We start from the raw sequence: 27,887 nt of genomic DNA on the forward strand, positions 1-27,887 counted from the left end.
CTCCAAAGCCCACTATGATAGCCAAAATGGTGAAACACAGAAACAAAAGCCAAATGAAAGAACAAGAGACCTCCACCGAAGATGAGATAAATGTGGAGCAGTTAGGCAAGTTAACAGAGCTAGAATTCAGAGCCATGATCTTGAGGAAGCTCAACAGCATGAGTAAGGAAATAGAGATGTTGAAAATCAACCAGGTGGAAATTAAAAACCACCAAGAAGAAATCAAGAATGACATATCAGAAATAAAGAGCACATTGGAAGGTCTAAACAGTAAAGCTGAGGACCAGATCAGTGAATTAGAAGACAGAGTTGAAAAAAATCAACCAATCAGAAAACCAAAAGGAAAAAACGATTAAAAAACAGGAAGACAGCTTAAGAGAACTGTGGGACAACTGGAAATGTAATAATATTTGCATCATAGGAGTCCCTGAAGAAGAAAATGAGCAAGGGTTAGAGAATATATTCGAAGAAATAGTGACAGAAAACTTCCCTAATTTGGTGAAGGAAGAAGGCATTCAAGTTCAAGAAGCACAGAGAGCCCCAAGTAAGAAGAACCCAAACAGGCCCACACCAAGGCACATAGTAATTAAATGCCAAAAATTAAAGACAAAGAGAGAATCCTAAAAGCAGCAAGAGATAAGCAACAGGTTACCTAAAAAAGAAACCCCATAAGGCTCTCAGCTGACTTCTCAATAGAAACACTACAGGCCAGAAGGGAATGGCATGAAGTAATCAAGGTCATGAAAAACAAGAATCTGAATCCAAGACTACTCTACCCAGCAAGGCTGTCATTCAAAATAGAAGGTCAAATAAAGAGCTTCCCAGACAAAAAAAGGCTAAGGGATTACATTAGCACCAAACCAGCACTGCAAGAAATGTTAAAAGGACTGCAGTAATTAGTAGAAGACATAGGAAGAAAAATATAACCAAAATAAACAAAAATAACAATAAATAAGTACATATCAATAATCACCTTAAATGTAAATGGACTGAATGCTCTGATAAAAACATACAGAGTAGCTGATTGGATAAGAAAGCATGACTCATCGATATGTTGTTTACAAGAGACCCACCTCACAACAAAAGACTCACATAGGTTGAAAGTGAAGGGATGGAACAAAATTTTCCAAGCAAACAAAAAGGGAAAAAAATCTGGGGTAGCAATACTCATATCTGGTAAAATAGATTTCAAAATGAAGTCCATAACTAGAGACAAAGAAAGCCACTACATAATATTGAAAGGATCTATCCAACAGGAAGATATAACCTTGATAAACATATATGCATCCAATATTGGAGCACCAAAATACATTAAAAATCTTCTGGAGGACTTCAAAGAAGAAATCGACAGCAATACAATCATAGCAGGGGACTTCAACACCTCGTTGACAGCACTGGATAGATCCTCTAGACAAAAAAATTAGCAAGGAAACAGAGACTCTAAATGAAGCGCTAGACCAAATGGATTTAATAGATATCTACAGAGAATTACACCCCAAAACTACAGAATTCACATTCTTCTCAAGTGCACATGGGACATTCTCAAAGATAGACCACATGATAGGACACAAACTAAATCTCTACAAGTTCAAGAAGATTGAAATCATATCAAGCATCTTCTCAGATCACAATGTCATGAAACTAGAAATGAATTGCAACAAAGACATGCAAAGACATTTGAACACATGGAGGCTAAACAGCATGTTATTAAACAATGAATGAGTCACCGAGGAGATCAAGGGAGAAATTAAAAACTTCCTGGAAACCAATGAAAATGAACACACAACAACACAAAATCTATGGGATGCAGCGAAAGCAGTTCTGAGAGGGAAGTTTATAGCACTACAGGTCTAACTCAAGAAACAAGAAAAATTTCTAATTGACTAACATCACAACTTAAAGAATTAGAAAACAAACAAAAAGAAAACCCCAGAGCAAGTAGAAGGAAAGAAATAGTAAAGATCAGAGCAGAAATAAATGACATGGAGACCAAAAAAACAATTCAAAGGATCAATGAAACAAAGAGCTGGTTTTTCGAAAAGATAAACAAGATTGATGGACCCTTAGCTAGACTAACCAAGAAACAAAGAGAGAGAAATCATATACACAAAATCAGAAATTAAAGAGGAGAAGTAACAACTGAAACCACAGAAATACAAAAGATTGTTAACAGCTACTATGAACAATTATACGGCAACAAATTTGACAATCTAAGCAAAATGGACAAATTTCTAGAAACACACAGTCTCCCAAAACTGGATCGGGAACAGATAGAAAACTTGAACAGACCAATAACAACTAAGGAAATTGAAGAGGTAATCAAGACTCTCCCAGCAAACATAAGCCCAGGCCCGGATGGTTTCACGGGGGAATTTTACCGAACATTCAAAAAAGAACTAACACCCATTCTCCTCAAACTATTTCAAGAAATTCAAGAAGAAGGTAGACTTCCAAACTTGTTTTATGAGACCAGCATAATTCTAATTCCAAAATAGAAAAAGACACTACAACAAAAGAAAACTACAGGCCAATATCCATGATGAACATAGGTGCCAAAATCCTGAACAAAATACTAGCAAATCGGATCCAGCAATATATCAAAAAAAATTATTCCATGACCAAGTGGGATTCATCCCAGGGATGCAAGGCTGGTACAATATTCTCAATCAATAAATGTGATACGCCACAAAAAGAAAATGAAGAATAAAACCACATGATCATATCAATAGATGCTGAAAAAGCATTCGACAAAATCCAGAATCCATTTCCGATAAAAACATTCAGCTATGTGGGAATAGAGGGATCATATCTCGACATAATAAAGGCCATATATGAAAGACACACAGCCAACATCATACTCAGTTGGCAGAAACTAAAAACATTTCCCTTAAGAACAGGAACAAGACAGTAATGCCCATTTTTAACACTCTTGTTTAACATAGTACTGGAAGTCTTAGCCACAGCAATCAGACAGGAAGAAAAAATAAAAGGAATCCAAATTGGAAAGGAGAAAGTGAAACTGTCATTATTTGCAGATGACATGATATTATACATAGAAAACCCTAAAGAATCCATCAAAAATCTACTAGACTTAATAAGTGATTTTGGCAAAGTAGCAGGATACAAAATGAATGTCAAGAACTTTATGGCACTCTTATACACCAATGATGAACTCACAGAAAGAGAAACTGAAAAAACAATCCCATTTACCATCACGGCAAAAAAATTAAGATACCTAGGAATAAATTTAACCAAAGATTTAAAGGACCTATTCGCAGAAAACTACAGGTCATTGAAAAAAGAAATAGAGGAAGATATAAAAAAGTGGAAGCACATACCTTGTTCATGGATTGGAAGAATTAACATAATTAAAATGTCCATATTACCCAAAGCAATCTATAGATTCAATGCAATCCCCATCAAAATACCAATAACATATTTCACAGAACTAGAACAAATACTTCAAAAGTTCATATGGAACCAAAAAAAGACCCCGAATAGCCACAGTAATCTTGAAAAAAAGGACAAAGTAGGTGGGATCACAATACCAGATATCAGGTTATACTACAAAGTGACTGTAATGAAAACAGCCTGGTACTTGCACAAGAATAGGCATATAAACCAGTGGAACAGAACAGAGAACCCAGAAATAAACCCAAGGCAATATGCTCAATTAATATTTGACAAAGGTGGCAAGAGCATACAGTGGAGTAAAGACAGCCTCTTTAATAAATGGTGTTGGGAAAATTGGACAGCTACATGCAAAAAAATGAAACTAGACCATCAACTTACACCATACATAAAAATAAACTCAAAATAGATAAAAGACTTAAATATGACCCGTGAATCCATAAAAATTCTAGAAGAAAATGTAGGTAACAAAATTTCGGACATCATATGCAGCAGAATTTTCACTGATACATCCCCTAAGGCAACAGAAACAAAGGAAAAACTGAACACATGGGACTACATCAAACTAAAAAGCTTCTGTACAGCAAAAGAAACAACCATCAAAATGGAAAGGCAACCCACTGTATGGGAGAACATCATTGCCAAAGATACATCAGATAAGGAGTTAATTTCCAATATATAGAGAGTACTCATACAATTCAACAAAAGGAAGACAGTGGGGGGGAAAGGAGAAACATCTGTAACAAAAATAAAATAAAAAATAATACACGATAAAAAAAAAAATGGGTAGAGGAGCTGAACAGACACCTCTCCAAACAGGACATACAAATGGCCAAGAGACATATGAAGAAATGCTCAACATCACTAATCATCAGAGAGATCCAAATTAAAACAACAATGAGGTATCACCTCACACCTGTCAGAATGGCCGCCATCAACAAATCATCAAACAACAAGTGTTAGCGAGGGTGTGGAGAAAAGGGGACTCTAGTACACTGCTGGTGAGAATGCAGACTGGTGTAGCCACTATGGAAAACAATATTGTGTTACCTCAAAAAATTAAAAATTGAACTTCCATTTGACCCAGTGATCCCACTTCTAGGAATATGCCCTAAGAAACCTGAAACACCAATCAGAAAGAATATATGTACCCCCATGTTCATAGCAGCACTGTTTACAATAGCTAAGATCTGGAAACAGCCCAAGTGTCCATCAGCAGACGAATGGATAAAAAAGCAGTGGTACATATACACAATGGAGTACTATGCAGCTGTAAGAAAGAAAGATCTCTTATCCTTTAAGACAACATGGAGGGACCTGGAAAGTATTATCCTAAGTGAAATAAGCCAAGCAGAAAAAGACAAATACCACATGATCTCACTTATATATGGAATATAATGAACATAACAGTCTGAAGAATAGGGAAGACCCAGAAACATGGAAGTAGGGTACAGACTGACAACCCTCAGAAGAGGGGGTAGTGGGGGAGGGAAGAGATAAACCACAGAACTTATATGCATGCATATATGCATATAATTATATATATATATAATTTTTTTTTTCTCTTAATAACTATGAGCAAAGTTTCCACAACACACCCTTTCCTCTGAAAGAAGTCCATTGATTACTGGCCATCCACATCCAATAAGAAGCATTTGAATAAAATTTTTTTTGACTCAAGTCATTCAGTTATTGAATACACACTACATACAAGATATTTAAGCCAGAGATTTTTTTAAACTACATCTCATTCTTTTAAAAATTAACGTCTTGCCCTGGCTGGTTTGGCTTAGCGGTTAGAGTGTCAGCCCACGGACCAGAGAGTCCCAGGTTTGGTTCCCACTAAGGGCACGTACCTCAGTTGCAGTTTGTCCCTGCCCTGGTTGGGGTCATGTGGGTGGCAACCAGTCGATTTGTCTCTCTCACATCAATGTTTCTCTCTCTCTCTTCCTCCCTCTCTCCCTCAGACTCTATCTGAAGATGAATTCAAAAATGCCCTCGGGTGAGGATAAAAATTAATGAATGAATTAATTAAAAAAATAAAAATGTAGCATCTGGAAAGGAAGACAGATATGTTCACAGCAGTATAAAAATTATTACAAAAAATTTCTGGATGTTTGTATAGAACAGTGCTGCCCAAAAGAAATATAATGCAAGTTACTACATCATTATACATTTTTAGCAGCCCCATTAAAGAAAAGTAAAAAGAAACAGGTAAAATTAATTTCAATGACATACTTTATTTAACCCAACATATACAACACATGATCAAGTTGGCATGTAATCAGTATAAAAATTATTGAGATATTTACATTCTTTTTTCTTATTACTAAGTCTTCTAAAGTCAGTGTGCATTTATGATACTTTGCAATTTGGAAACTAAATTTTCTTCATAAAAATGTGATCCATATTTGAAGTCCATGAAATGTACAGTTGAAAAGAATAGATTTGCATACCCAAGTTGTTCTAAATGGACTTAAAAGTTTTCCCATAATCTACTGAGTATTGGGTTTTTAACCTGATATTCAATTAATTAAATTTAAAATCTTATTTGTGAGTTGCACTGGCCATATTTCAAGTGTGCTGTGGCCACACAGGGCTCCTGGCTCCCATAATGGACAGATCAGGGTTACAGCAGGGACTGTCACTCTTCCCGTAAAAGGCCAGACAGCAAATATTTAGGCTTTGCTAGACATGCCTACAGCTGGCCTCGAGGATTCTGCATGGGGGATAGAGAAGTCTTTAAGAAGGGCCCCTTTAAGCTTGGATTTAAAGGATGAGTAGACTTTCCAATGTACAAACTTAGAAGGGTGGTGAGAAGGGCACTCCAGACTGAGGCATAAGCATGGCCAAAGTCTCAGAAGTGTGAGCTACCATGGTCCCATTCAGAAAAGGAACCAGCACGCCTGACACAGGACTTGAGGACTGGAGGAGGGAGGACTGTGCTGGTTATGCGCCCAGAGGCACTCGCCAACCTTGCCTGCTCCGTGAAGGCCGCGGACTGCACCACCCACACTCCGCTGCCCTCTGGGTTCCAGTGGATCTGGCAATGGGGACACTGGCCTGAGATCCGAGAGCTGGAGGAGAGACAGTCGGGTATTTGCCCCCGATCCCGCTGGCCTCTTGGCTATTCCGGTAGTGAAAGCTCCTATATGGGATGTCTCTCTTCTTTGGCTCTAAGTTGTCTCTGGAGTCTGGTATCCCCCCTGCTTTCCTGATGGTAATCGCGTTACTGTGGCTAACTCCTTGGTGTTTCGTCAGCCCTTTTTGGTTCCTTCAACCTTACCCACCACTCTGTAAATAGTGTGTTTATTAAATTCTTGGTTAATCCCTTTGAGTGGGACACCCGTTTCCTGCCAGTATCTTCACTGATTCAGGTAGATTAAAGCCAGATCATGGAGAGTCTGGGGTGTCAGACTGCAAATTGTGACCTCTACTCAGTAGACAGTGGAGAACATCAAGGATCGTAACATGGAGTTTATGGGCTGTGCACTGTTCAACTCTGTGTGGAAACCCTTCCTCTTAAGCAAGGGTGATAGGATTAAGGAGAATACAAAGAAGGAGTTTGGCCTGGGAGATCCTTCAAGAAGAGAATGAACATGATAATGTTTTTGATAGTTCAGATTATCATAATATACACTAACACTAGGAAGAGTAAGGGTGGTTTGTCCATTTTAAAGAGACTGTCATGACTCCTTAACTCTGACTTGAATAGTTCATCACTCCAGTGTTCCCGAGTCCCTCCTTTGCGGCAACCTGTGTCCGTTCACTGCAGCACTTCTGGCTCAGAAACCAGTTGTAGCTCAAGGGTCCCACTTCATCATTTTCTGAGATTAGTTAGTGGTGGTTCTGGGAAGCAGATAGCCAAGTATAAGAATGACTAGACATTTCCTTCAACATAGCAAATCTAGGTCCTCTGACAAGTCGTATCTATGGCAAGGCTCCCCAAACCTGTTCACACCATGGCATGCTGAGAATAAAGTCGTATTGCATGCACACCAGGTAAATAGATGAGGCTGCTCTCAGCTGTAGTTGACTGACACAGAGGCTCTGGTTGCCCAGACCTGGGCCAGCTTCCCTAGGGTTCAGTGATTCAATACTGAAGCGATGCTTGCAACACACTCCAGACATGCTCGTTGTGCATTTCTGCTTTATTGCAACAACTCCATCTGCACACGAGTGTCTTCCTCTCGGGGGTCTCTCATGAACTATCATCAACCTCTTGCAGGGCCTGGTCCTCCTTTAGCATTTGATCTAATCACACACACATGTGACCCCTCCCTTGACCCTTTGAAGCACAGCCAGGGCCACAGCTAGCCCACAGTGGACGTTTATACAAATTAGAACATGGTGCCCTTGCTCGAGATGGACATTGCTCAGCACGGGGGTGTGACAGCAGTTAGCTGAGATCAGGAATATTTAAATAGGTTTTATTGAAAACTCATTGGATGGCCCTGGCTGAGTAGCTCAGTTGATTAGAGCATCATCCCAATAAACCAAGGTTGTGGGTTTGACCCCCACACAAGAATCAACCAATGAATGAATAAATAAATAAGTGGAACAACAAATTGATGTTTCTCTCTTTCTCTCTAAAAATCAATCAAGAAAATTTTTTTTTAAATCATGGAACTATAGAAGTAAAGAAGTAACATCACTCAATAATTGGCCTTACAAAATGCTACTTACTCAAGCTTAACTCAACTTGGGTCCCACAAGAAGGCTGCCTCCTTGTCTTGCTGGGGATCTTCTATCTCTCCTGCCAGTCACTCTGACCTGTGTCCCTTTTTGCTAGGAAACTGACTGGTCCTACTGACTGGCTCTTCCCAGGGAAACTTGACCTTCTCTGAAAGCCACAGTAGCATATCAAATATTGTTGTACTGAGTTTTAAGGCCTATCTTGAAGCTTCTGTTCCTATTTCTGAATCTGGGCCATCCAGTAGCTAGGCTAATCCATTAATCCAACCATGTAATCCACCAGCCATAATGCATAGTATCAACTCTCTTACCCAAATCAAGCCCCTGCTTTCCAAGGTCGACAGCAGAGACGACTAAGAGAAAAGGAATAGAAGTTGAAGCTTTAGAGTTCAGGCCCCCTCTCTTGTGGAGGATCTTGCGCCCTCTTGGTTTCATTAGGGAATTGACAGAGAATTTTAGTTTTTACATTGTATAAAGGAAGCATAAGAGGGTCTCCCATGAGTCAAATACACACTGGGATCAAAGGGCCCCATGACTAGTTACATGTCAAATTTGTTGTGTTCATCCAAGTTCCCACCTATGTCCTCGGAAACTCCAGTTGCTGGACAGAGGCTCTTCAGTGGTAGCCCAACATGGATCTGACAGGCCCAGCCTCGGAGTCAAAATGTGACAAGGGGTGAGCTTTTTTCCAAATGTGGGGTAGGTTGCCATGACCTAAAACCAAAGCTCCCCTGTTCCTTGCCAGATAGGAATGATCCTTTTGTGAGGAATAAAAGAGAACCTTAATGAAACATGCCTGCGTCACTGTGCTCAGTCTGTCGGTCAGGTCAGTGGATGAGGTCAAGAGCTTGCCAAACTGAAGGGTCATTGTCAACCAGTGGAACAAAAAGAGGAGGAGGAGGAGGAAGGAAACTACGTAGTTTTGAGCTGAGACATGAGGCACAGTCTCCTACCTAGAGCTGCTTGGAAATGTTTGTTTCTCTCCTTTCCTCTTGCCAAAGAGTCAGGGGCCCCTCGATGTACTCACAGTCGACTGGTGTCAGACACCAAATTGTCACCAGGACAGCACTCTCTCCCTCTGAAGGCTGCACAGCGGAAGGCACCTCTCCTCCGCGGCTCCCGAGTGGGACTGACAGGTGTCCTGGGCCCCTTGCCCTTAGATGCCATTCTCTCAACCAGCATATGACGATAATGACTCATTGCTCTGCTGCGGATTCCCAGGCCAGGGAGCACAGAACCATGGCCCGACAAGGTGTGGGCCCGAAATTCGGTTCTGTTCTTTACCTTCTGAAGCCTGCTCTTAGACATCCGAAATTCATGAAACTTGCCTGTGTCATTTTTTTTTTTTCCCTATTTCCCAGCCACAGCCCAACACAGGAGAAGCTGTGACACTGGTCCTTATAGGATCACAGTCCTGAATGTGGATCCCTCGCTCTTCAACATTTTTAGGGAGAAGACAGCAACATAAAGACTCACCCTTCCCGTGATATGAATTATGCCCCCTCCTCCGGTTTTCTCCCTTGAAGAACCGAAAATGACCACACTTTACAATTTGCAATGTTTCACTTTTATATTTAAGCACAAATAAAAATTCCCAGTGGACATACTTAAATAACTAAATTCTGTTTCTTTCCTTACAATTGTTGTGCTCCAACTGTTCCTTTCTGATCCGCTGTTTAAACACAGGAACATATTCTACCACAAGGGCTGGATGCATGAGTGGGGCCCCGAATGACTGAACAGTTCTGAGCCCACGGGAGTTTACTCTTGAGACAGATGAGTGGGCTGTGACGTGAGTGTTAGGGTCTAAGTGTATCACTGAGAGTTATCTAAATTAAGTTCCATGCTGAATATAATGTTTATTAAAAGATATGTATGGCCCTGGCTGGTTTTCTCAGTGGTTAGAGCATCAGCCTGTGGTCCAGAGTGACTCGGGTTCAGTTCCCGCTAAGGACACATGCCTTGGTTGCGGTTTGTCCCTGGCCCTGGTTGGGTCATGCGGGTGGCAGCCACTAGATGTGTCCCTTTCACATCCATGTTTCTCTCTCTCTCTCCCTTCCACTCTATCTGAATAAAAAGTAGAAATAAGTCCTCCGGTGAGGATAAAAAAAAAAAAGATATGTATGACCCTGGTCAGTTTGGCTCAGAGGTTAAAGTGGACCTTTAAGACACTGGTGGACCAAAGTGTCTTGGGTTCAATTCCAGTCAAGGGCACGTACCTGGGCTTCAGGTTTGATCCTCGGGTCATGTGGGAAGCAACCAATCCATGTGTCTCTCTCATATCTATCTTTCTCTCCCTTCTTTCTACTCTCTCTAAAAAATCAATCGATACATATCCTCAGGTGAGGATTAACAACAACAAAAAGATATGTATGATTTTTTTAGAGAGAGGAAGGGAGAGAGAGAAAGATAGAAATATCAATGTGAGAGAGAAACATCAATTGGCCACCTCCTGCATGCCACCTACTGGGGATCAAGTCCAAAACCCTGGCATGTGCAGACTGGGAATTGAACTGGGACCTCTCAGTTCATGGCATGGCGCTCAATCCGCTGAGCCACACCGGCTGGGCTGTATTTTTTTCATTGTGGTAAAAACACACAACATAAAATTTGCCAGTGTAACCATTTTTAAGCATGCAGTTCAGTAGTGCTATTTGAGAATATCCACATTGTTGTGCCACTAAGCTCCAGAACCTTTTGATCTTGCAAAAATGAAACTCTACCAATTAAATAATAATTCCTCTAGTGTCTGGCAACACCATTCTACTTTCTGTTTCTATGAATCAGACTAGTTTCGATAATTCCTATCAGTAGAATCATGCAGTCTTTGTGTTTGTGATTGTCTTACTTCACTTATGTGAAAAATGTAGAAAATGTAAAAGTGTTACTATTTATTTATTTTGCATTTATCTTCAGATACAGCATGAGGGAGAGAGGGAGGAATAGAGAGAGAGAGACATCGATGCAAGAGAGACACATCCACTGGCTGCCACCCACACAACCCCAACCGGGGCCGGGGACAAACTGCAACCAAGGTACGTGCCCTTAGCGGGAACCAAACCCGGGGCTCTGGTCCGCAGGCCGATGCTCTAACCGCTGAGCCAAACTGGCCAGGGCCAAAAGTGTTCTTTGAAAAGATACGAGTAAAGCTAACAAAGATACTAGTATTAAAACTCAACATTCATTGCAGTATTTAGGCCAAAGAGAATTTACACCAAAACTGTTTCCTGTAGGAAGTGCTTTATCACTGACATTGTTTAGGAGTACTGGAACATGGCAAGAATAAAAACACACTGAATTGAATCAGCTTAGTGATGGTGTTTAAATTCTCTGCCAACAGTTCTCTCTTCTTACCTGCTCTCAGACCTGGGCACGTCTCTGCTGCAACATGTGCTGGCGAGGGCGGCACGAGCCAGCGCCACCGGGAGACGGGCTATTCTGCCCATATACTTACATTTAAACATGAAAGTGGGGCTTCTCAGTGATCCCAGGCCACCAGCCTCTGGCTTTCTCCGTTCCTGCTGCACCCTGCCCAGCAACTGTCAAAGCCAGGGCCACTTTGATTACATCAGGGAGCTCTTAGGAATAAACTCCCGGAGGAGAAGTGGTGTGAGCTGAGGGTAGCAGCCCTCTCTCAGGCAAACAGATACAGATTTTTTTCTGAGAACACTTTTCCTTTAACTCCCTTCACTTCACACTAGTAGTGGAGGGGAAAAGCCAGTCACCCCTTTGCTGAGCCCCAAGTCAGGTGTATGTGTTTGTCTCCCTGTCTCTGCAGTGTCTTTTCAGAGTGGTGAGCACAGACTGTGAAAAGTCAGCGTGTTCCCACAATGGCTCCTCTGAACAGACGCAGGAGACCGGTCTGCTGCAGAGCCAAAGCGGAAACCAGTCGTCCCTGCAATCTGAGGAGATGGGAAGACCTCTCATCCTAACTAGTCTTGACCTCACTCCACCAACCAGCGCAAGCTTCACTACTGTTCTGCTATATGATCTTAGGCAAATTACGTGATGTCCATAAAGCTCAGCCAACCATCTACATAAGGAAGACGAAAATAAACTCTCAAGGCTATTGTGAGAAAAAAAAGATCAGGCTAAGTGTTTGGAACTCGAGAAATATTCACTCCTAGTCTCTTTCCCTTCAACAAAACCTGTATTTCCAAACTTTTCTTTCTGCCCCACTAAGAGTTGTGTCTATAAAACCTGCCAGATACCTTCTCCTTCCACTTAAATGTTCTCCTTATGTGAAAACAAGTACTCCCCACACAAGGTCTCTTGATTGTGGGATGTAGAATTCTGTGGGGAGTCTCCAGAATATATGGAATGTGTCAAAAAGAGGGTTTTAGGAGCATGAAAGTAACTCCAGCACACCTCACACACACAGTCCTCATAATGTAGAACATTAGACTACGTGCCATCTCAGGACACGGCACAGGGTCCTGACATGTTCACACCAGAAGAGACATTAGGAGCTGAGCACAGCGCAGGCTGGCCCGTGCTAGACCAGGCTCAGGGAGACAGACAGACTGTGACGCTGCCATGCCCTCAGCTCCTACAGAGGGGCCTCCAGTGGCCTCATCCTGCAAGCCCCAGCTTGGCCGACAAAGAGCAGCTACGCTCGAGATGAGGCAGCTGGACTTGACTCTGCCAACCCTCCTAACCAGTCATTCCACCAAGACTGGATCCAGTTGGATTTGGGGTCTAGCTGTCATGGTATTCATAGTAGGTACTCAATAATTATACATGAATACCTCAATAAATGAAGAATTAAAATGTAACTGAAACTCTTATGCTCAAGGATAGTCATCCAAGCACAACTGTAACTGATAAACAATATTATTATTAATAATAATATCAATAGACTGCTGTTTTGTGTATCTAGTGAAGATTACAGGATTTGAAGGTCTAATAGGAAAAAGGGGTTAATATGAAGACCCTGCAAGGGAAAGAAAGTGATTAAAAAAAAAAATCCTCACCAGAGGATATTTTTCTATTTATCTTCAGACAGAGTAGGAAGGAGAGAGAGAAACATCGATGTGAGAGAGATACATGTACCTGTTGCCTCCTGCATGACCGGACCAGGACCTGGGACAAACCGCAACCGAAGTATGTGCCCTTGACCAGAATTGAACCCAAGACTCATTGGTCTGCGGGCCGATGCGCGCACCTCTGAGCCAAACCGGCCAGGGTAAGAAAGTGGTTCTTACAACATGCCTCATTGTTTCCACAGTTTTGCTGAATCAAACCTTGTTTACCCTCGCTTACCAACAGATAAAGGTGGAAGTATTTGAATACTGTATCAATGTGCAACTGAGCATGAGCCTTGCTGTTGAGCGATGCAACAGACTGATTTGGCTGATTAATAAAGATTTTGATCTTTGTTGCTCAATGTTCAAAGTGACTCATTCCCAGGTTAACTCAGTGTATATAGGGATTCTTGGTTTAAAAAAAACAACAAAAACAGACTCTGGTTTATGTAAGCAGAAGAGGAATTTATTGGAAGGGAAGAGTGGTCCGCCAATGAATGGAAAACCAGGCTCAGGCAGGAGTCAAAACCACAGCCCTGTCCCAGCAAAATGGACTACATAAAAAGTTTACAAATGTATGCATCAAGAGACAAATACCAACAGAATAAAAAGGCAGCTCACAGAATGGGAGAAAATATGTGCAAGTCATATATCTACTAGGGATTAATATGTAGAATATATATAAAATTCCTACAACTCAGCATCAAACAAACAACCTGACTCAGACATGGACACATGACTTGAATGGACATTTCTGTAAAGAAGATACACAGGTAGCCAATAAGCACATGAAAAGATGAGTTCAACACCACGAATCATTAGGGAAAATGCCCATCAAAACTATATTGAGATACCACTTCACAGTCATTAGGATGGCTACTATAAAAAAATAAATAAATAAAAAATAACAAGTGTTGGCAAGGTTGTGGAGAAAATAGGACCCTTTTGCACTGTTGGTAAGAATGTAAGATGGTACAGGGACTATGGAAAACAGTGTGGCAGTTCCTCAAAAAATTAAACAGCCCTGGCCAGTTTGGCTCAGCGGTTGGAGCGTCGGCCTGCAGTCCAGAGAGACCCGGGTTCAGTTCCCGCTAAGGGCACATGCCTTGGTTGCAGTTTGTCCCCAACCCCGGTTGGATCAGGGCCATGTGGGAGGCAGCTGCTCGACGTGTCCCTTTCACATCGATGTTTCTCTCTTCCTCTCTCTCCCTCCCCCTCTATCTGAACAAAAAATGGATGAGGATAAAAAAAAATTGTTTAAAAAGTAATTAAACATACCATTATCATGTGATACAGCGATTCTAATTCTGGGTATGTACCCAAAAAAATTGGAAGCAGGGTCTCAAAAGCAGCATTACTCACAATGGCTAAAACATGGAAGCAATCCAAATATCCACCAATGGATAAATGGATACACAAATTGTGGTGCATACATCCAATGGAATATTATTCAGCCTTTAAAAGGAAGGAAATTCTGACACATGCTAACATGGATGAACCTGAGGACATCATGCTAAGTGAAATAAGCCAGTCACAAAAGGACAAATATTGCATGACTCCACTTAGTCACAAAGAGACAGAAAATAGAATGGTGACTGTCAGGGGCTAGGTGAAAGAAGAAATTGGAAGTTATTGTTTAATGGGTATAGAGTTTCAGTTTTACAAGATGCAAAGCATTCTGAAGATGGATGGTGGTAAGGGTAAGACATTATGAATGACATTAATACCATAAACTCTACACTTAAGAATGGGTAAGATGATACATTTTATGTTTATTTAACCTTGAGATTCTGGCCTGTTTCTGGATGCAGAGGCAGGTGAGGAATCACTTGCCCTGTTCCACTTCCAGAAAAGGAGGTATAGCCCTCCCTCCATCCTGCTTGGCATGAAGCAAAATAGGAAGGGTGTACTAGGAAGTCGAAACAACAAATGTCCCTCATTCATCCTGTTGAAATTAAACAGCTATACAAAGCCTGCCTCAAGAAATGGAAACGGTTTCATCTAGGTATCCAGAGACTTTCTGGCCATACCTTCTATTAGTTGCACAATGTTGGCCAATTTACATCACTTCTTCGGGCCTTAATGTCCTCAAGTGTAGAATATGCAGACCAAACCAGAAGAACCCTAAGGCCTATTTTGCCTTAATAAACTATTTTCAGAGTCTAATGTGTTGTATACATTATACACACTATACAAGGATGCGAGGCAACCATTATTATATGCATATTATAGATGAGGGATGTGAGGCTCAGAGAGTAGGTACACCTTTGTTTAAAGCTCTGCTGTCACCATCTTGAAATTCTTAATGTTTTGAACCTTGAGCCCCCATTTTAATTTTGCACTAGGTTCTGCAAATTATGTAGCCAGTCCTGCTAACTACTCCTCTTCCCAATCTTCCTTGGGAGTGCCTTCAGAGTGGGTCCTGGACTCTCCTCATTTGTCTCTTATCTATGTTCTTGCTCAGGTGAATCATTTCTATGGCTTTCAATGCTCTCCCTGTGATAATAAATCCTGAATATACTATTCAGCTCTGACAATCCCCACCGAGCTCCATCCACTCATACTCATCTTGTCACCTTGATAGCTCAACTTGGATGTCTAACGGGCACCACAAATTTAATATATCAAATATGGATCTTTTTATTTTGTTCCCAAAATATCTGACCTCTCCCATGCTCACTATACACTGAAGCCTCTTGGGTAAACTCGGGTACCTTGTCCACACCATCTGTCTTTCCTGGCTTGAAGCATTTGTGCTTTTTGTTCCCTCAGTCCATCAGAAAGTTTGTACCAACTTGCACTCCAACAAGCATTTACCCACATCCTACCCATGATGAGGTATTTTTATCTAGTTATATGACAGAAGGAAAAATGGCTTATCTTTTTTGTATTCCTTCAATTATTAAAAGGGTCAATTAATTGACATTTGCCTTTCTTTGATGAACTGACTTCCTTGTTCTATGTGTCCATTTTCCCTAGTGGAATATCTTAAGTTATAAGTGTCTATTACACATTAAAAATATCGTTTGTCTAAATAAAAGTGAGTTACAACACACCTTGAACAAGGAAGGAGAAATCACTAAGGGGCTCAATGTAAGATAAAGCATGGTAGAAGCAATAGTAATGTCCTTAACCTGGGAATACAATGATCTAAATGCAGAATACTGTAGGGAATACAATGATCTAAATGCAGAATACTGTAGGCAAAGGGAAAATCAAATGCAAATGCCTTGCTTAGGAACTGAAATTTGAATGCTGTTGCCAGGTAGATCCCTAGATGGTTGCCACTTATGCACCATGACCTTGAAAAAATTCTACATGGAGATGGGTTAAGAAATTGGCTTTAGCGAGACAAATCTACAAAGGCAGGGTCAGCAAGAACAGGCAGAGACTGTCACAGAGAGGCAGGCGTGACCAGGAACTCAACGCAGATCTAGTCAAAGGAGCCCGTCCCACTGTTTCTCTCTTCATAAGGAAGGTCAAGTTTTACAAAGCAGCTTTGTTGGACTGGTCAATGCCAGTCTGGGTTGGGTTGACCTAGACTAGGTAACCAGTGAAAATAATTTAAAAAGTTGTTATTGTATGAATCAACAGTAAACCCAGCAAAACTTGCTGATTGGATGTGGTAAAAATGAGGGAAAGAAGGGATTTCGGGATGACTCCTAGACTTTGTTTCGAGCACCTGGCAGACAGTGAAGAATTTGACTAGGCGTGGGGAAGACTTGGGAAGAAACACGCTTAGATGACACTAAGCTTCGAGTCCCAGTGACTGGGAGAGCAGTAGTCATGAATGCATAAGGTTTGGAAATGGGGAAATAAGAATAGAAATAAATTCCATTTGTCACACGTTTGAGAAAGGGGGTATTCCAGAAGTGCTCAGGAGGTGACTAGTATCATTTCAACTCAACCACCTTCAGAAAGGGGAAGTCTGATGGTAAGAAGATTCAGAACCACCCCTCCCCCCTTTTTGTGTGTGGTATGTGCTTCTAGTGGGAACTGAACCCAGGACTCTCTGGTCTGCAGGCCGATGCTCAACTGCTGAGCCAAACTGGCCAGGGCCAGAACATTCTTGATTCAAGAACACAAAACTCATTTCCAATGTGAAGCTCACAACTACAATTATATTTCTAGAATTGTCTATCTCTTCACAAACTCAGTGATCTCTATGATTGCTAGTATTGAGTTCTCTGATCCCTCATTTCAATCTGCAGAAGCATCATCATAGGCTATAAACCCATTTCTATTAAGATATGAAAAATTCAAGAAAACTCACATAAGTATGCTGGCAAACCTCAGATCTTTTCTGTGACCATTATTCCTTACTAAAATGCATTTATTGAGTAGTTACCACGTACCAAGGAGTTGTTGAATACAACCTGTGCATTATCTCATTATCTTCGCAACAACCCTAAGAGGAAGTTAGGAAGTCAGGATGACGCTCCAACTGCTATTAATCCATTCCTCACTGGAATTAGAACTCAAGACAATCCAATCTAACTGCTATTATTTATTGATTTTATTCTTACCTGAGAATATGTTTTTTTATTTCAGAGAGGGAGAGAAACATCAATTGGTTGCCTCCCATACTGCACCTTGACTGGGGATCGAACCTGCAACCTTTTATTGAAGAGAATGACGACGCTCCACTTGAGCCCCTGCCCAAGGCCTAACTGCCTTTTTTTTTTTTTGGTACGTGCCCCTAGTGGGAACCGAAACCGGGACTTTCTGATCCACAGGCCGACACTCCAACCACTGAGCCAAACCAGCCAGGGCTTAACTGCCTTTTAAAGGTGGCAACTGTGTCCTCCAATAGTACTGATCACAATTCCTGGCTCCAATTTACTGATGGGAGATCAGTAAAGTGAGTCGAACAACTTAATATATACTCTGTGCTCAATTTTCATTTAACTAAGAAAAACTGTATTTCAAAACAGAAATAAATAAAGTTATGCAACTACTTACATTTTCCTTTTCCTCCTTGGCTAGCGAGGAGGAGGAGGGTTGACACAAAGGCCATTTGCCTCCAGAAATAGGACTGCCAACGATCACTAGGAGAGGGATTCAGGTCAGTGTCGGAGTGAGGTAACCAAAGCTTCAATGTCTTTGAATAACAATTCATATTTCAGTATTTGTTTTTCTCCATAAATAAACTGGGCAGAATCCAATGATATTTGGGGAAATCATGTACTTACTAAAATTTTCTGATTCTTCAGTTTTAGCTTCGGGAAAAGTCAACCTCTGTTAGACATAATGCAGGAAATGTTTACTTCAGGGAGAACATAAAGCTTCCAGCCTCTCACCGTGTTTCCTTAGCCCTCCCCTGTGCTGCCACCGCCAGACCAGCCGCTTTCCCAACTCCACCTCCCAGGCTTAACTTGTTCACTTGTAACCAAACCGTTCACCGCCTCTTCTTAGTCAGACCACATTCTCTTTTGCTATTTTTGTCTAGTTACGTATTTTTTTTCAGCTCCACTAGTCATTGTAAATTATGCAAATATAATTATGAAATTAAGTAAATAACTTCGTTGTGACATCCGAGTGCTTAAGTGTATCAAAAACCATTCTAAGAGCGTCACATGTATCACTTCACTTAATCCTCAAAACCATATGCATTACAGATAGAAAAACTGAGGCCAAAAAGGTTAAGATCAACATAGGAACCTGTATTAAACTGAAAAATTACAAGATTTTCTGGCAATAAAATATCTTTATTATGATTGTTTTAATGGTTAAAATTTGCATGTTTCCTATATAAAGTAGTCTGTAACAGGATAAAAAATTACAAAAAGACAAGCTTCTTAATGTTTTACTTGAATTAACTATAAAATTAAAATGCCTGCTAATTATTTAATACCTTCAAATATAACACAAAATATATTCAATATGTAATATAGACCTCAGAAATCCAATTCTATTATGCAATTATTTACAAACTGAACTAAGAGTAAAAGATTTAGCTAAACAGAAAAATTAAAAACAAGTATGTTCTCAAATAATTTTATCCTAAGCAATCTATATTCTTTGGAGTAGAAATACTCATTTAATACAATATGTTAATTTCTTAGTTACACTTTGTTGGTGTGAATTTAGCCCAATTTAAATTCCTGTGTGCCTGGGAAATACAACTATTCTTTTTTAAAGCTATTAAGAATTTATAACACAGTTTAATAATTCAGACTGATATCCCTCCCTACTTAATTGTAAAGGTATAGAATATAATGATACCCTTTTTTTTTTTGATAAATGGAACTTATTCTCATTAACAATGTAAAGCATTTTCCTTTCTAAACTGTATAATTTTATTCAGTTATCTATATAACAATGTTATACACTAGGTAAGCAAAGCAAGCAACATTACTTTTTTAAATAACATCTTTAAAGTTTTTGCAAAGGTAAAATATTAAACTTAAAATAGGTCTTAGTACATCAAAATACTAAGTTCTCTAATTGTATTCCAAGATGGTCTTTTAAAACATAATATCCCGTATATCACAGAAGAGCAACCTTGATCTGCAATTGTACAGATGAATTATACAAACATAATAAATATATTTACGCCCTTACACATAACAGTATGTACAACAGCAGTTGACAATAGTAGCTCAGAACAGCAAAAAGGATTAGTCCCTCCCCCAAATTGTAGCCCTGACGCATACCGGACCGATTTAAGGAAACTTGACAGAAACAGTTATTAACTAGAAAATAGTAACTTACTAATATTTAGTAGTTACTAACTCAATGAGTTCTTCCCTTAACAGAGAAAGGAAAAAAGTTTCTCTTATTCCTCAAAACAAACAAAAATATTAAGTTTGGTGTGTTCTTCCTTAAACCATAAAAAATGACAAAAGATAGACTCAGGCAGGCTTAAAGGGGAATATAAACTTCAGAATAATTTCCATAGCATAATAGATTAAAATGCAAAACTATTTAACATAAACTCATGAGGAACTATATAAAGCAAGTATTTTTTTAACCAATGAATTCAAAATCTGAAATAGCTGATTCAGACAGACAGAAGACAGACAATGAAATAAAATGAAAATGTACAAAGATGGATCAATAAAATATTACATTGCACAAAATCTCAAAAAAGTTCAAGATGAAATAATCTGATAAAAAAAAACAGGAATTTTCTAAGTGGAAGAAAATGTTAAGTTATAAAGGGAACTCCCAAGGGGGAAATGATGTCTGTTTTCCTTCACAAGGCATATTTTCCTTCTGAAAAGAATGATGACATTATTGCTATAAGATAATCAAAAGTTACTCTTAGAGGAGACAACCCTTTTCATTCCTCCATAAAAAGCAGAAAAAATAAGAAACTAAATCTTTGATTTTCACTGTAGCAAAAGAAAATCTTTATACAAAAGCCATTATATTATGTTCCTGATGTCTAAAACCAGAATCTATTAGAATATGCTCTTCAAAAACACACTTTAATTACTACACACTGCTCTAATCTTGATGAATTCCTAGAACATCAAGGTGGCTTTGATTTTAAGTGAGGCAACAATATAAATGTGATATGATGGCATTTAATTAACAGAAAATGTGAACATTTAAAAATATATAAAAGCCCAATATAAAGATCCCCCTCATATAACAGACATTTTAATCTAGAAACTAATTGCACATTAAGCAGCTGTTTTAGCCAAATGTGGCTCTCCAAAGAAATTAAATGTGCTCTCAGGCATTCATATGGTCTGATTATCCCAATGACCACCAAAAAAAGAGTACATATACTGAAAGGCACGCATTTCCACACTTTATCAAGTCATTTTGTGAAAATTTCCCTTAGCATTGTTGATTAACGTTAATCTCTTTTTAAGTAAAAGGTGCCAACACCATCTGTGCAAATCTAAACAAATCCTCTTCTGAAACCTTTACCTATTTTCATAAAACCAATTCTGAACTATTTTCCCTCTTTGAATAAACATTTTCATTTTAAAATTCTGAAGGGGAATCCTTGCCTTTTCAAAGGAATGACATTTTTATAGAACCTAATGAAATGATTTGTTAAATACAATGTTAAAAGCATGATTAAGAATTCAAGTATAATAAAAGATAAGCAAGTGGCATTCTTATAGCAAGCCACCATAATAAAAGTAAAACATGCTATTCGATTAAAAAGGAACACAATGCAGTAATAGATAAGAGCACAATTTGGTATGCAGTGTTGTTTGGACTGGCTTTCAGAATTTTCACAGGTAAAAGAAAAGCATTTGCCAAGTATGGCATAATTAAAATGCTATACACAGGTGCAAATACAAATAGTTATTTCCTGCTTCAAAATAATCCTAGTGAATCACTCTGAAAGCAGTGGTTTTCATGTTTGAAAATAATGTTATAAAAACAGGCCAGTATATAATTCTAGTATGAATACAAATGTGTGTCTACATAGAGGGCCCAAAACATGAGCTGAATATCATATAATAATACAAAGTTCAGTAGCATAAGAACTACGAGATAGCCAAAAGGTTTCAACCAACACTGCAGCACTGCTAAACTTATAGGTAGTTCAGGTCATTGACTCTTCATTGGGTAAGTATCAACCTACTATCAGCTATATATGGACAACTGAAGAACAGAACAGGACTTCCGTGATTCCACCCCTCCCTTCTCTTCTCCCAGTCTCAATAAAAAACAAAAAACAAAATAACGAACAAACAAAATATCTGTGTGTGCTTTGAGAGTAGTAGGGTAAACAAATAAATCTCCCCTCCAAAAAATGAAATTAACATAGTAAAAATAAAAACCGCATAACCAGTTATGGCATCTAATAAAACCTAACTACTAGCATGCTAGAAACCACCATTTACACCAAAGTTCTGAACATAAGTTAAAAGGGACCAAGTTGGTGTGTGGGGTGGGAAGTAGGCAAAAAATAGAATAAAATAAAATAAAATTATGTTAGCCTTTTTGAGAAGTTTAAAGATATGTGTTAATAAAAGAAAAAATATATAATAGGCTCACAGTTTCTTTGCAATGTACTTTAAAGTGTTTCTACGTTACTTCTGGAAACACAAAGGCAAAAAAAAGACAAAAATGGAAGACTTAAAAAAATCAATATACAAAAGTAACATGTGAATTCTGTCAAGATAGACCATGAAAAGAACTATCTGTAAGAAGAAAGGTGAAGACAAGTGTTCCTGCAGTTCTCCCAGGCGACTAGTTCACACTGAACACAGCACTGCCATCCTGTGTTCCAAAGCCCCTCGCAGAATACAAAGCATTCTTAATATACACATTAAGTTTCTATTTTTAATATAAGTCAAATTTATATGCTTTCTTCCCGATGTGCAAACTAAAGCCCATGTTTATATTATCAATGGCCTGGAAGGGCCACCAAATGAAAGAGGTAAATATGTATTAGTGGCCCACCCCCTCTAATGCCAAAATTGTCCCTCAAATTGCAAACTTGCATTTTAAAAAATGTGTTCAATTAAAATACTAGTTTTAACTCTTTACTAGTAAACACAAGAAACTTTTATAATTACTAAATTGTTTAATAAAAATCCAGGTCCTCACCACCTGCCCAATGCTTCAGTCAATGCACAGAATGTTATCTGCATGTTTGTTTAGCTTAAAGACTAAACAGATATATAAGCATACACTTCAGCTCAACAGGAAAAAAATCTGTATCTCTTCACGTGTATATAATTTCAGCTAAATGGTACCTTTGTGAAATAAAACCGTATTCCAAAGAAGCCACTTTCAGGTTTCTTTTTAAGATGTGGGGCTAAAAAAAACAATTACATTTTTGTAAGGAAATTAAAGTTGTCCTTTTAATTCTGCTTAGATGAGACCCTAATTTAATGAGTATGAAAACCTAATTAAAATACATATCCACTCCTGGGTCAAATTTTGTCTCCAAACTGTGGTCACTGATTATTTCCTTTAACTCTTAGTTAAGTAGATGTTTCATAAAGCAGGGAAGGAAGAAGTATGTATCACTGAGGGAGAATAGCAAGTAAAAATATTTAAGATCTATTATGAGAGTTCTAAATTGCCTCCTTACACAAGTGAATTAAAATTCAACACCGTAATTCTTGCCCTTTTGTAAAAAGCTCACACGCAATTTTTACCAAATATAACCACATACAATAAGTAGTTTCATTTCAATCTATCAAAAGGGAAGTTTCTTCAGTTCATTCTAACAAGTATTTTCTGATTGAACCCAAGTTGGAGGAAGGAATCTAGACAAAGTCTTACATGCTAATTATCAGTGGCAGGTACCTGTATTTAAAATGGACAATTATGGTTTTCTTCCACAAAACCACAACCCACCCTTCCCCAACAACCCCAGGTGCTACAGTTCCATGGCTTGCCAGTTAGAAGTAGTGTCTATGTTGTCAAGGTCTCTTTGTTCCAGTAGCTTTGCTTCTACTGCACTTTTTCTGACATGCAGAAGTTAAGTTTTGGTTGGAATATGTCCCAAGTTTCAAACTGTTCACTTTAAATTTTTTTAAGTTTCTTTTGTTTTATTTATAAAAGAACGAACTCTTCACCATTCTGCATCTCCAATGGCTTTGGAAAATATATAATCTCTTCCATTAAGATTCATAATGCCATCCTTGAGATGAAATTTCCATTTGTTTTTACTTCTGTGTATCTAAATAAACAAATAAAAAAGAATGTAAGAGATACAATCAAAAGACAGAGGAGCCCTGGCAGGTTTGGCTGAGCAGTTAGAGCGTCGGCCTGCGGTCCAGAAAAAAGACAGAGGAAACAAATAACAAACAAAACCCATTCACACATCAAAATAACCTTTGTCTTGTACACTACTGAATTTGTAAATTGGTTTCTTTTTTTTAACTGAGAATATAATTGACATGTAACATTCTATTAGTTTCAGGTGTACAACAAACATGATTCGAAATGTTTAAATATTGAGAAATAATCACCAAAATAAGTCTAGTCAACGTTCATCACCACACAGTTACAATGTTCTTTTCTTCTGATGAGAACTTTTAAGATCTCTCTTAAAAAATTTCAAATTACATCACAGTATTATATTAACTACGGTCACCGTGCTGTACATTAAATCCCATAATTTACTTATTTTATAACTGAAAGTCTGCACCTTTTGCCCATCTTCACCCATCCCCCACCACTCAATTCTGACAATCATCGATCTGTCCTCTATAACTGAGTTCAATTTGTTTTAGCTTCCACATGGAAATGAGATGATATAGTATTTGTCTTTCTCTTACTTCACTTACCATGATGTCCTCAAGGTCCATTCATGTTGTCACAAATAGCAAGATTTCATTCTTTTTAATGGCTGAATATTATTCCATTATATATATCACTATTTCTTATACAGCACTATTTCTTTATCCATTCATCCATCGATGCACACTTAGGTTGTTTCCATGTCTTGGCTATCATAAAATTTTGCAATGAATATAGGGTTACACATCTTTTCCAGTGTTTTTGTTTCCTTTTAATAAATACCCAGAAGTGGAATTGTGGGATTATATGGTAGTTCTATTTTTAATTTTTTGAGGAACATGCATCCTATTACCATAGTGGCTGTACCAATTTACATTCTTGTCAACAGTACACAAAAATTTCCCTTTTCTCCACATTCTTGCCAACATTTGTTACTTGTCTTTTTATAACAGCCATTTTAACAAGTAATATTAATGAAGTAATAGCTCATTGTTGTTTTCATTTGTATTTCCCTGACGATCAGTCACGTTGAACATCTTTTCATGTATGGATTGTCCATTTGTATACCTTCTTTGGAAGACTATCTATTCAGATCTTCTGCCCATTTTATTTATTTATTTTTTTTGTGGTATGTACGGCTAGCAGAACCGAACCTGGGACTCTCTGGTCCACAGGCCAATGCTCAACTGCTGAGCCAAATTGGCCAGGGCTCTTCTGCCCATTTTAAGATCAGACTGTATTTTTGCTATTGAATTCTTTATGTATATCAGATATTGATTCCTTATCAGATATGTGATTTGCAAATATTTTCTCCTATTCAGCAGGTTGCCTTTTCATTTTGTTGATGGTTTCCTTTGCTGTGCAGAAGCTTTTTAGTTTGATGTAGTCCCACTTGACACTTTGGCGTCATATCATAAAAAATTGAGACTGATGTTAAGGAGCTTACCACCTGTGTGTTCTCCTAAAAATTTTACAGTTTTGGGTCTTAAGAGTCAAGTCTTGTATTAATTTTGAGTTGATTTGTGTGTATGGTGTGACAGTGGTTCAGTTTTCCCCATACCATTTATTGAAGAGATTGTCCTTTACCCATTGTGTATTCTTGGTTATTTTGTCCTAACACATATTCTGGGCTCTTTTTTCTGTTCCATTTATCTATGCATCTGTTTTTATGCCAATGCCATACTATCTTGATTACTACAGCTGTGTAATATAGTTTAAATACAGTGAGCGTGATGGCTGAAGCTTTGTTGTTTTTTTTCTCAAGAATGCTTTGGCTGAAGGATCTTTTGTGGTTCACACAAACTTTAGGTTTGTTCATTGTATATCTTCCAATCCACGACACAACGTATCTTTCTATTTATTTGTGTCTTCTCCAATTTCTTTCATTAATGTCTTTATTGTTTTTGTTGTACATATCTTTCACCTCCTTGGTTAAATTTATTCTTGGGTATTTTATTCTTTTTGATGTAACTGTAAATGGGATTGTTTTTCTTAATTTCTCTTTATGACAGTTCATTAATAATGTACAGAAATGCAACAAATTTCTGCATTTTGATTTTGTATCCTGCAACTTAACTAAATTTAATAGTTCTAATAAGTTTTTTTGGTGGAGTCTTTAGGGTTTTCTATATATAATATTGTATCATCCGCAAATAGTGACAGTTTTATTTCTTCCTTTCTAATTTGAATAACTTTTATTTCTTTTTCTTGCCTAAATTGCTCTGGCTAGAGATTCCAACAGTATGTTAAATAAAAGTGGTGAAAGCAGGTACCCAGCAGGTACGCCTACCCTGTTCCTGATCTTACCAGAAAAGCTTTCAGCTTTTCATCCATGAGCATTATATAGGCTGTGGGCTTCTCATTTATGTCCTTTATTAAGTTGAGGTATGTTCCCTCTATACCTCACTCTGAGTTTTTATCATAAATGGACATTGAATTTTGTCAAATGCTTTTTCTACATCTATTGAGATGATCATATAACTTTTTTTTCTTTATTGATGTTAGAGAGAGGAAGAAACATTGATGAGAACATGACTTTTATCCTTCATTCTGTTAATGTGTTGTATTATATTGATTTACTTGAGATGCTGATATTGAACCATGCTTGCATCCCTGGAATAAATCCCACTTGATCATGGCAAATGATCCTTTTAGTGTGCTGAATTCAGTTTGCCAATATTTTGTTAAGGATCTGTGTTCACCAGGGATATTAGCATGAACTTTTCTTTTCCTGTGGTATCCTTGTCTGGTTTTGGTAAAATTAGTCTTGAAGTATTCCCTTCTGTTCTATTTTTTAAAAGATTATGAGAAAAACTGGTATTAATTCCTTTTTGGATGTTTGGTAGAATTCACCAGTGAAGCAGTCTGATCCTGGACTTCTGTTTGTTGGGAAGTTTCTAGTTACTTATTCTATCTCCTTAAGAATATCATCAGTCTGTTTATATTTTCTATTCATGAATTCAGTTTTGAAAGGTTTTATGTTTTTAAGAATGTAATCCAGCCCTGGACGGTTTGGCTCAGCAGTTAGAGCATTGGCCTGCAGTCCGGAGAGACCTGGTTTCGGTTCCCTCCAAGGACGCATACCTCGGTTGCAGTTTGTCCCCGGCCCTGGTTGGGTCGTGTGGGTGGCAGCCACTCGATGTGTCCCTTTCATGTCGATGTTTCTCTCTCCCTCCCTCCCACTCTATCTGAACAAAATATTGAAAAATGTCCTTGGGTGAGGGGAAAAAAAAAAAAGTAATCCATTTCTTCCAGGTTCTCCAGTGTATTGGCATATAATGGTTCACAGTAGTCTCTTATGATCCTTTGTATTTCTGTGGTATCAGTTGTAACATTTGATTTCTCATTTTATTTGAATCCTCTCTCTTTTCTTGGTTTGAGTCCCACGAAAGGTTAATGTTTTCTTTTCAAAGAACCAGCTCTTAGTTTTATTGTTCTTTTCTATTGTCTTTTAATTTCCATTTCACTTACTTCTGCTCTGATCTTTATTTCCTTCCTTCTACTAACTTTGGGCTTTGTTCCTTTTCCAATTCCTGGAGATGTAAAGTTAGGTTTAGAGCTCATTTTATTTCTCTTCTTTTTTAAAAAAAACACTGGTTTGTTGACTTTTAGAGAGAAAGGAACAAAGAAGAGATAAACATCGATGTGAGAGCACAACATCAATTGGCTGCCTCCTACACACCCCCTAACCAACAATCAAGCCCACAACCCAGGCTTGTGCCCTGACTGGGAATCCAATCAGCAACCTTTCACAGTGCACAGGAGGACACCCAACCAACTGAGCCACACTGGACAGGATAAGATCTTTCTTATTTCTTAATGTAGGCATTTATCTTTATGAACTTCTCTCTCTTTTGAAATGCTCTTGCTGCATCCTTAAGTTTTAGTATGCTGTATTACAATTTTCATTTGTCTCAAGGTATTTTTATTTCTCATTAAATTTCTTCCTTGACCCATCTGGTTTTCCAGTAGCATGTTGTTTAATCTCCAAATACTTGTAAATTTTCCATTTTTCTTCTTGTAACTGATTTCTAGTTTCACGACAAATTGTATTTTTTTTCCCCTTTACTGATTTTAGAGAAAGAG

General features: G+C 38.5%; 1 protein-coding gene across 4 annotated transcripts in view; it reads right to left on the reverse strand.

The window, feature by feature from the left end:
* Positions 1 to 18,352: 18,352 nt before the first annotated feature.
* Positions 18,353 to 27,887, reverse strand: part of GTF2A1 (general transcription factor IIA subunit 1) — a 52,597-nt gene continuing 43,062 nt past the window's right edge. The window contains exons 10-11 of one of the 4 annotated variants that reach the window (XM_036274573.1): positions 23,636 to 23,739; positions 18,353 to 18,368 (exon numbers count right to left, since the gene is read on the reverse strand). In XM_036274573.1, the coding sequence (XP_036130466.1) occupies position 18,368; positions 23,636 to 23,739 (105 nt within the window). In that variant the 3' untranslated portion in view covers positions 18,353 to 18,367. Of the gene's footprint in view, positions 18,369 to 20,187; positions 23,740 to 24,448; positions 24,512 to 27,887 lie in introns of those variants that run through there. The other 3 variants (XM_036274566.1, XM_036274582.1, XM_036274591.1) reach the window with 3 other exon arrangements.

The sequence above is a fragment of the Molossus molossus genome, unplaced genomic scaffold (genome assembly GCF_014108415.1).
Source record: "Molossus molossus isolate mMolMol1 unplaced genomic scaffold, mMolMol1.p scaffold_m16_p_1, whole genome shotgun sequence".
NCBI classification, from domain to species: Eukaryota; Metazoa; Chordata; class Mammalia; order Chiroptera; family Molossidae; genus Molossus; species Molossus molossus.